The following is a 10,106-nucleotide window of genomic DNA, read 5'->3' on the forward strand; positions in this document are numbered from 1 at the left end:
GATGTGAAATGTGTGATTGTTTTGCAGGCCACATATTTCTAACCCCTCATCCCAGTGATATTCAATTCTGGATATTTTGATGTCCTTCTCTCGTATTGTATTCATAGATATGTTAATTCCATAAACTACCCTTGTAAATTTACTTTTAATGATCTATGCAGAAATCTTGGCATGACTCCAACTAAAAAAGACAAGCTAGTTGAGAATTGATGGCTAAGGAGGTTCAATTCCTCAATGTTTTACCCCGAAGCAATTATTAGAGGTCAATAGATAAGTCTTAGGCTTTCTTTCTTCGCAACATCACAGCTTACTACATATACCTGGTGAAATCTCAAAGCTGTCTTAACACATTGGGATGATTTCTCTTCACTCTATCATCTATTGCTTATTCTCTTCTTATATTTCATTGATTTGAGTTTTTTCCAGTACGCCTCCATATAACTTTTTTCTTCATGATTCCAGTTTTAATACAAATGCATTTTGGGCAACCTTGCAATCAAAATTCAAATGCTATTGTATATTCAATTTCACAAAATTCATACCAGGAGTTTCTGAGTGTAAAATTCGAAAATATGTCATAATTTGTTTACTATGAAAGTTATTTATAGTTAATTACAGTTGTATTTTATTTGGATATAATTAATAAAATTCCAAGTGCATTTTTGACTAAAATAAAACACATAAATAGATGAAGATAAAATCCTAGAAAACTTAAATGGCAAACTACTTCTAGATCAAATTTGCTGCGGAAATAAATTTTATTTACTTCTATTTTGGATATCATTACAATATTTAATTATTTATTCTTTAAATCATTTACCCCAAAAAATAAAAGTCATTAACTAAGTTTTTTTTAAAAAATAAAATATTAGATACACGTCGGAATCATACTTCACAATTCAGTTATTTAAAGTTGTTATTCAACAAAATGTTTTAAAGGAATTCAGGCTTCATAGTTTATGTCCGTCTAAAAACATTCAAAGAAACCTACAAAGCAAAAAATCCTAGGATAAATTTGTAGCTTTTACATTTTTATAATATTTAGAACAAATATTAAAAGTTAGCTCCAAAAGATATGTTATAAATAGATCATAATTCATAAAGCAAAAAATAACCCATGACTAATTTATTTAATGTCAAAATTCAGATACAAAAATTATATTCCCTTCTGTCAAACTAAAGTTATCGACATGGAGGTAATTTGTTTCTTTATTATTTTTTATGAGTAAAATTTTCAAAACATTTTATCACTGTGGCTGAGCCTGGAGTCATATTCTAAAGAATAATTGAACATGTTTCAATAATCCACAATCTCCAAACGTCAGTAAGATCAGTATATAAAATATAATTTTATGATATATTAAATTTAGAAAGTTTTGTTCAGATCAAATACTTTGTTGTTTCAAGAAAAAACACAACCTAATATTGTTTCCCACGAGAGCCAGCCAGTATGCACAAGAAAATGTACATGACGATTTTATTTTCCATTGGTTGAAGACTTTCCCATGAAGCATTTTTTAAACTTAAAATAAGAATTAGTTTAGCCTGAATGACATGAATGGTATAAAATGTTTAACACGAATAGTAATGTGCATCATGTTAAAAAGAATAATGCATCAAATAACGGTAAGTGTGATAAATATGTATGACATAAAGTTATGGCATCATTTACCACGGGTTGGTTAACTGGGCTTCCAATCAAATCACTTATTTGGAATAATTACTAAATACTGCAATTCATCAAAAATATAATCGAAGTCATCGGTAGAGGAAAATACATTCATATTTTGAAATATAACAAACACTACGTCAAACAGATCATTTCTAAATTGATAAATACCTCCATTGATGAATGAATGTTTTGAGTCAATTGGACAGTAAAAACAAATCATAATGTCATGCAACTAAAGTTTATTGAACATACAATTTCAATAGAATATAATATGAACAAAAGTGTAGAGTACGGAGAAATCGTGTAGAAAAGACAGCATTATCCATTTTTAATTATGGGTAGGTCTAATATTTTCTTCTTTTTATTTCGGTAGGGTGAACTCTGATCCAACGTAGGACCGCAGAAACATGAGTTTCCACTGGTACATCATCTTTTAAAGTGGAATTCCTATTTTTTAAAATTTATGCATAAATTTTCATTATTTATTGCATGAAACGCTTCAATTAATTTTCATCCAGGAATAAAAAACATTACATCATCATATCGTAAATATTTAAAAAAATTTCAAATGTCATGATCTAAAACTTGATTCTGTGGGGGGGGGGAGGGCAATTGGGAGGCAGGGGGCAGCTGGCACAAACGGGGAAGGGGAGGGGAGGTGGAAGTTAAATACAAATGGGAAAGAGGGGAGGTTGACTAAATCCAGTTCCGATCCGGTTTGACCCTAAGACTGGATCTGGACTGACAGGCTGGTCAACCCTGAAATGGCGGACCAGTGGTCTTGGTCCAGTCTGACCGGTCTCCAGTCCAAATGACGAACCCCGAAAGGGAATGTGTCATTTGCATGCAGAATCTTGGTGGATTCAAATACATGGTATGATCTTTTAAATTCTTTATTTCACGAAAAATAACCTCAATAGTGGTGAGATAATGATGATAGCAGTCTATCCAGATGATTCATGCTGGTCACTTAAACTTGGGCCGAGCAGGGAAAAATGGCGCCGATGTTTTTTAACAAAAATCAGAAGCAGAGAAGCTAGCTATGGTGGGTGCAGAGAGCTAACCCAAGTTAGAGGGACAAGCTCAGCGAGAAGTAGAGTTGAAAAGAGCTCTGCCCACTATGCCAGTGGCCTCGATATACCGCTCCACGCACCGGGAGATGCAACTACTCTCGCTCCCGCTCAAGCTCGTCCCTGGCTTTGTTATGCACTTTGTGAAGCACTTGCTCCTCACAGTCTGCACAGACCGAATGATTAACACTAGGAATATATTGTGTCTGCAAAAAGTCTGCCATATCCCAATTCTTCATCTCATATTAATTAAGGTTTGGGAGGTGCAATAATGGTGACATAAGTTGAAGGTTTGTCAATAACCGCATCAATGGGCATCAGAGTTGTCAACCCCCCGACAAATATCATTGTCACCATCAATTCGCCATATTGACGTTGACAACAGTAAAGTCAATGTCAGCCTTCAACAAAAAGCTAGCCAATTTGCAATCTACCACACTAAAGTTTGTCAATATGGCTAAACCATTGACATTGATGATTGCCAAATCATAATCAAGATTTTGATAACAGTTTGTCCTCTTCACGAGTAAAATATGTTTTTGGAAAAACGAAGATCACCCGAAATCAGTATTCAACCCAATACTAGAACAAATATGGCAAGCATTCAGGGAAATGAGAGATATTTCACAAATAACAAGCACCAGTTATTACTCTGATCAGTAACTTAGAATATTGTTTTCTAAACTCAGACGGCAGAATGTCAATCAAGACACGGAAACGAAGCTTCAGGACAAAATCATGAGAGAATCATCGGCTGAGGATGCTGTAGATGATGACATTGCCATCGAGAATAATGAAACTGAGGCTGACATTGCAACTGGAGCCTCTTCCTTTAGAAGAGGATAAAAATTCAGTGTCCCTATTTTTAAAGGAAAAAAGGAATCTCAACTCAAATTATAAAAGGGGGCGACGTAAATCATTAGTCCCAAATTACAAAGAGAACGGGCAGATTAAGTGATTTAGACGTGCAAACTCGAAGCAGGAAACAGAATGTAAATGAAAGCATGGAAATGAATAATAGCGGCTAAAATCATGGACGAGTCATCAGGTACAGATGCTTTACATAATAACCTTCAACTCTATTAGAGCGAAAATGTGTCCGTCATTTCAATTTTCACCCTCTTTCTCTCCAAAAATTATAGGTTACCGCAACCCATTGAAAGATTATCCAAACTCCAATGAAAGAAATTATAATGGACTAAAATTTTGGCAGAATGGTCGATTCCGATCATCTCACTACCAAAGCATGAAGAGAGCGGGAGGAGAACGCGATCTAGACCCGTTAACTAGATACAGCCCACAAAATACCAATCAAGCTACGAATATAGAGATTGAGTGCTAGAACCAAGGACGAATAATCAGCCAATGATTCTTCAGATAATGACGTTGAAATCCGGAAGAACGAAATGGATTCCGTAATTACAATACGACCCTCTTCATTGCCAAAAAACATCAAAAGTCCAGGTTATCTCAATCCATTAAAAGGTGATTCAACAAAAAGGAAGTTCACTTGACTACAATTCCACAGAGTGGTAGTTTTATACCATATTATACGATCTAGACACGTTAATTAAAAGCAGGCCAGTAAACCCTCCAAGAGATATAGCTGTGCCGTAGTGCATTATGAGAAAAATTTAACAGCAACTTAATGTACAAAAATACTGTAGCAAGATTGAAGACGAATATAGGCTAAAATCCAATGAACGAAAGACAAAAAACACAGCAAACCATGCTTCTGTAGAAACATGGATTGAGAATCGTAAATGGAGACAGCTCATGGATTAGAAACGGAACATTGGAACAGCCCAAGAATGACGATACATTGCAGACGCAATTGAGATGAGCGATTAGTAATGATACCTCGAGGAACTCTTCAGCGTATGCCTGGGCGAGTTGAACCTTAAGTTGGTTCATCAACGCTTCCGACGAGGGCGCGGAGGACGACGACAACCCACCAGATGAGGACGAGAAGGGATCCATTAATGCAAACGCCCTCCGATTTGAATCTGCCCACAAGATTTCGAATGGGAAGCCGCCTCCACCGCCGATCGCTCCGCTGCTTCCCGAACCCTAAAAGCTCAAAACACTAAAATTCCAAACAAGAACAAGGATGCTACTAATAACCCTTCTTTAAATAAATCGGATACCTGCCATAAGGAGTAAATTTTCTTAACAGCTCTTTAGGTTGTATTATTTATTCCTCAACTGCACCAAGATGAGGTAAAACTGTTTTATTTCATAAATTATGTGAACTCTGATAATATGAAGAACCAAACTTCTCATGTTTTTAAAAACCTAGACGTTTAGCCTTTAATAGATGGGTTAATAGCACGAAATATCCTAAACTTTTTCAAAAATCTGAGATATATCCCAAACTATTTTTTTGGCACGGTATATCCCAAACTCTCTAAGTAGACTCCTACATATCCCGGTTACGACGTGGAATCCATCGTGGCTGCCAAGTGGATTTCCGGCCAGATTTTGACCTGGGTGGAATTCAACTGGCAGGCATGATGGATTCCACGTCATAACCGGGATTAACCCTTTTCTCTCTCTATCCTCGATCAAACCTAGTTGAGAGAGAGAGAGCGAGAGAGAGAGAGAGGCATTCTAGAGAGAGAGAGCGAGAGAGAGAGGTATTCTAGAGAGAGAGAGACGTTCTAGAGAGAGAGAGAGAGGCGTTCAATGTCGATATTTGTTTTTCGATAAGAGAGAGAGGCGTTCTAGAGAGAGAGAGAGGCATTCTAGAGAGATGGAGAGGCATTCAATATCGACATTGAACACCTCTCTCTCTCTCTAGAACGTCTATCTCTCTAGAATGCCTCTCTCTCTCTCTCTCGCTCTCTCTCTCTCTCTCGCTCTCTCGCTCCCTCTCTCTCTCTCAACTAGGTTTGATCGAGGATAGAGAGAGAAAAGGGTTAATCCCGGTTATGACGTGGAATCCATCGTGCCTGCCAGTTGAATTCCACCCAGGTCAAAATCTGGCCGGAAATCCACTTGGCAGCCACGATGGATTCCACGTCGTAACCGGGATATGTGGGAGTCTACTTAGAGAGTTTGGGATATACCGTGCCAAAAAAATAGTTTGGGATATATCTCAGATTTTTGAAAAAGTTTGGGACATTTCGTGCTATTAACCCTTAATAGATGTTTGGAGTATTTTAGACTATAAAACCAGAGGACTTAAATTGTTTCTAAACTGGCTGAGTTTGCGGAGCAATTGATTTCCCAAATTTTGGTATAATTCTAATGATAAATGTCCTAGAGTTTTTTTTGGCAAAATACATGGTGTCGGGTACGTCCAACCCTGCGGTTGTGCCCGTAGACCGATCCAGCCGTGCCCTAGATGCCTCCCAGGGAGATTTATACATGAAGAGTATTGTTTATCAGCATTTATAGGTGTGGCGCGTGCATAAATATCCCAATTACACTTGAATCCTACTTGTCCACGCCATGTGCAAGAAAATAAAAAATGTACATGAGTGATACCTGGCAGGTGCTCAGAGAAGGGCGCTCATGTCAACGTCTCACCAGGTCCCCTCGCAACAGTGATGATGCATGGAGTGTGTGGAGCTCTCCTTGCTGTCAACAAGTGGCATCATTGAGACACGTGGTGGGACATCAGTCAGGCGAGAGGGCGAGCGGTCTCGCCTCACGTGCTCCTAGCAATACGCCAGTTGCATGGTCTATCCTTTGACAGAGTGCGACGCATGCAAAGAGCCGACAAGCCGAGGAGCTCAACGCAGTGGCAACCATGAGCTGCCCCAGGGAGTTCTGCTAGCAGAAGTAAAGAGTAGAAGGGGCTTGAATGCATAATGCATGGTTGGCAAGGGCATCCGCAATCTGGTTGCCCTCGCGCAATTGGTGTCGGATGCTAATCAAGTGGGGGCGGCACCATATGATGTCCTGCCATACTTGATGCAGCCGCCACTGAGAGCAGGTACCTACACTAAGCATGTTTACTAACACTGGTGAGTCTGATTCTACAACGACATTGTGAAGGTTTCGTGTCTCGCAAAGGAGCAAACCATCATGAATTGACATAGCCTCGATTGTTGATAAATGTCCTAAAGTTAACTTCTAGAGAGTAGATTGAAAAAAAGAGTCAACTCAGGTTTAGTGTATGAGTATGGTATTACGTCCAAGAAGACAAAAGTGGTGTACTTCTGATTAGGATTCTATTGAGCAGTGTGCAGAATGGAAAATTAACCTATTAAGTTAAGGAAGTGGATCTGGATGGATGATGCAACCTATCTTTGCTCATATGCTCCTTCAGCAAACAGCTCACTATGCACCTTAAGCTTGATTTGCCATCGAACAATATAACTTACGTCAAGTAAGTTCTAATCATGTTGAACTTAGCACAATACATGTCTTATCTTGCTTAACTTGAAAATGTTCTATGCCGTATATAATTAGGGAAGGTCGTGCAGTGCAGTGTAAATTTTTGCACCGTTCGAATTTTCGCTCTCACGAAAGGCACCCTGTGATACTCAATGCAAATTCGTGCGGAAATTCACAGCGTACGAATTCGCACAAAATGGGAAATATGCATGCAACGCACTTTAAAAAAATTTTATTGCATTTTTACACCTGTAACGTCTGAAAGAGAGCTATTTTAAGGGTATGTATGCAAGAAAAATTTAAGAAATGTCCCTCCAAATTTTGAAATGCCATAGAAATCCTATTTTCCTTATAGTTGTACCCATTTTATATTTCAAAAAACATTTCTTCCTTTGATAAATTGCCCAAAAAATGATAAAATTTTAGAAAATTCTTAACTTCATCTCCATATCAATTATTGTTATTAAACTAAGTATTTAAACCTGCCAATTTTATTTAAACAGATTTATTCCAGGTTTAAAATACTTTCATAAAATTTACGAATTAACAGGAAAATAGGGGAAAATAAGGCATTCACTTGGAATAATAATTGAAATATAAATATATATGAACCATTTTTTAAACTATTGAAATGTATAAAAACGTGCTAATTATATAAGACAACAACAAATGATAACTTTTTCAATTCCAGGTTTATTAAAAAAATTTACATATTTATGATTCTGTGACTAAAATACTTATTATTTTGCAGTAAATTACAATCAAGAATTGTTTTATCAATCATCATCTACTTCAAAAATAACTTCAGAAGAATTATTTAGATCCAAAAGATCAATATCTTTACATAGTCAATTGAGCAGGTTATTTTTGTTACGTAGAATCATATAAGCTTCAATCTGTATAAATTTCATTGTCAATATGAAAGACTTCTATAAATCCAAATGTGGGAGAGATCAAGAAGATGCAGAGTTGTTTATCTGCTTGGCAAGTCAAGTATGAGCCTGTTCATAGATCCTTGGGCTTTGATTATCAAGGAATATAGTCTTTATAAGTATGGTTACAGTTACTTATGCTCTCAGTGTGCTTATGATGTCGCACCAGGTGGATTTTTTAGCTAGTGTATATCATCTTACGAGAATACAGTATGGGTTCGATCAACTAGAGGAAGTATGTATAAAAATTTTAGTCCCAAGGGAAGATCCTATAGTCCCATCTGTTTATTGGGTTTGAAGGGGTGCATGTTTTGAAAAATGTGAATCATATGTTTATGATTCGATGACTAAAATATTTATTATCGTACAGTAAATATTTAATGGTTTAATTGCCCTCACTACTCTCATATTGTTGTAAAGTAAGTATTTAATGTTACATAGAAATTAATTTATAACTATGAAATTGTCAAAATGAAAGTAGTTTATCATCATTAGGTACCTACTGGATAATTTTTCAAAATAAATTATTTATTATTATATACAGTAAGCATGTTTGAATTTCCATCACAAATATTTTTAGTAATATACAGTAAATATTCCACGATCGACAAGTTAATTCTGTAACTATAAACTAGTCACAAGAAAAAAGGTTTATCGTCATTACGTATCTACTTGACAATTGTTCGAAATAAATTATTTACTGTTATATACAGTAAATATTTCACGTTTTAATTTTTACCACAAATTATTTTAATAATATATAGTAAATATTCCATGTTCCAGAGAGCGAGAGGAATAGGGGAGGGAAAGACAGAGAGAGAGAGAGTCAGGAAGAGGGGCTAGAAAACAACCGATACAGCAAGAGAGAAAGAGAGAGAGGAAGATGAGAAGGAAAGCAAGGAGCCTAGGACAGCGAGTCAGCATTTCATCGACCGAGACTCCAAGAGCGAGAGAGAGAGAGAGGATGAGGGGGGGAATCCTTCATAAAATTTGCACATTCGCACCGATTTGCATCACATAGAGGTATGTGCAGTGTGCGATGCGGTGTGCAAATATTTTGTGCAGTGTGGTGTGAGAAATTTGCACCGCACCGCACAAACGCACGAAATTTTTTCATTCGCACATTTGGACCTTCCTATATATGATTGGCTCGATAGGTTCATCATCCATTCTGCACACTACTCAATAGAGCAATCTTCATTGCCTGGTTCACAGGTGATGTGTTGATATCATGAGGATACAAATGGATGGATGTGGGATAGATGAATTTCAAGGCTCTACAAGTATAGGAGTATTTATTTTTTAAGAAACTTAATTTATTGAATATCACGATTGATTAATAGTTTTGGTACGATATATATCCCCTCAACTGTGTATCTTTTTTGATACAAATTAATTTATCTTTCTATATATTTGTTTTTTATGCAAATCTGGACCTTCTACTTCTCTCATTATCTCTCTCTCTCTCTCTCTCTCTCTCTCTCTCTCCCTCCCTCTCTCTTTTTATGTATATTCCTATATATTAAGGTATATAATCCTCTGGTATCTATAACTCTTTCTGTATTCCTTTTCTGTATCGCTCTCCTATATATATATATCTCTGTTTTTATTTTTATCACTATACATCCCTATCTATGTCATCTTCATCCATCAGTATCTCAATACTTGTACCTAGCTATCTTCTATATTATCAATATCTATGTCTAATGGGATCTATTGGCTTTTAATCTACCAAGCTTTGTCTCTCTATTTTCTTATCTCAATTTGTATATCTACACAAACCTTTTTATGTACAATTCATGTGTTTGTGATTTTGATCTATCTCTCTATACAAATATCTTAATGCCCATAATTCTATATTACAATATCCTTCTCTATCTATATTTAATTTGTTTCTCTATAGATATTTTAACTCTCCTAATATATTTCTTTCACTGTCTCTTATTTTTTTACTTTCTCTATTACTCTTTATTTATACATTTATCCACCCATACACCTATTTATCCATTTCTCTATCTCTTTCTTTCTATATCCCTGATAACGTAAAATTATATGCGTGAAACAATTGTTTTATGCTTAATTGTTACC

General features: G+C 36.2%; 1 protein-coding gene across 1 annotated transcript; it reads right to left on the bottom strand.

The window, feature by feature from the left end:
• Window positions 1-2,606: 2,606 nt before the first annotated feature.
• On the bottom strand, window positions 2,607-4,851 carry TIM13 (translocase of the inner mitochondrial membrane 13). Its single transcript, XM_078586557.1, has 2 exons — window positions 4,603-4,851; window positions 2,607-2,908 (listed from the first exon to the last, which is right to left on the bottom strand). The coding sequence occupies exons 1-2, from the start codon at window positions 4,720-4,722 to the stop codon at window positions 2,756-2,758; spliced, it is 273 nt and encodes a 90-aa protein (XP_078442683.1). The 5' UTR covers window positions 4,723-4,851; the 3' UTR covers window positions 2,607-2,755.
• Window positions 4,852-10,106: the final 5,255 nt, after the last annotated feature.

This window comes from Wolffia australiana, chromosome 14 (assembly GCF_029677425.1).
Source record: "Wolffia australiana isolate 7733 chromosome 14, ASM2967742v1".
Taxonomy (NCBI): Eukaryota; Viridiplantae; Streptophyta; class Magnoliopsida; order Alismatales; family Araceae; genus Wolffia; species Wolffia australiana.

Bases quoted from the DNA above. Each gene is read 5' to 3' on its own strand.
- TIM13 (XM_078586557.1), bottom strand. From the start codon at position 4,722: ATGGATCCCTTCTCGTCCTCATCTGGTGGGTTGTCGTCGTCCTCCGCG. The intron at 2,909-4,602 runs GTATCATTACTA...CGGTCTGTGCAG, and splicing joins ACGCTGAAGAGTTCCTCGAG to ACTGTGAGGAGCAAGTGCTT.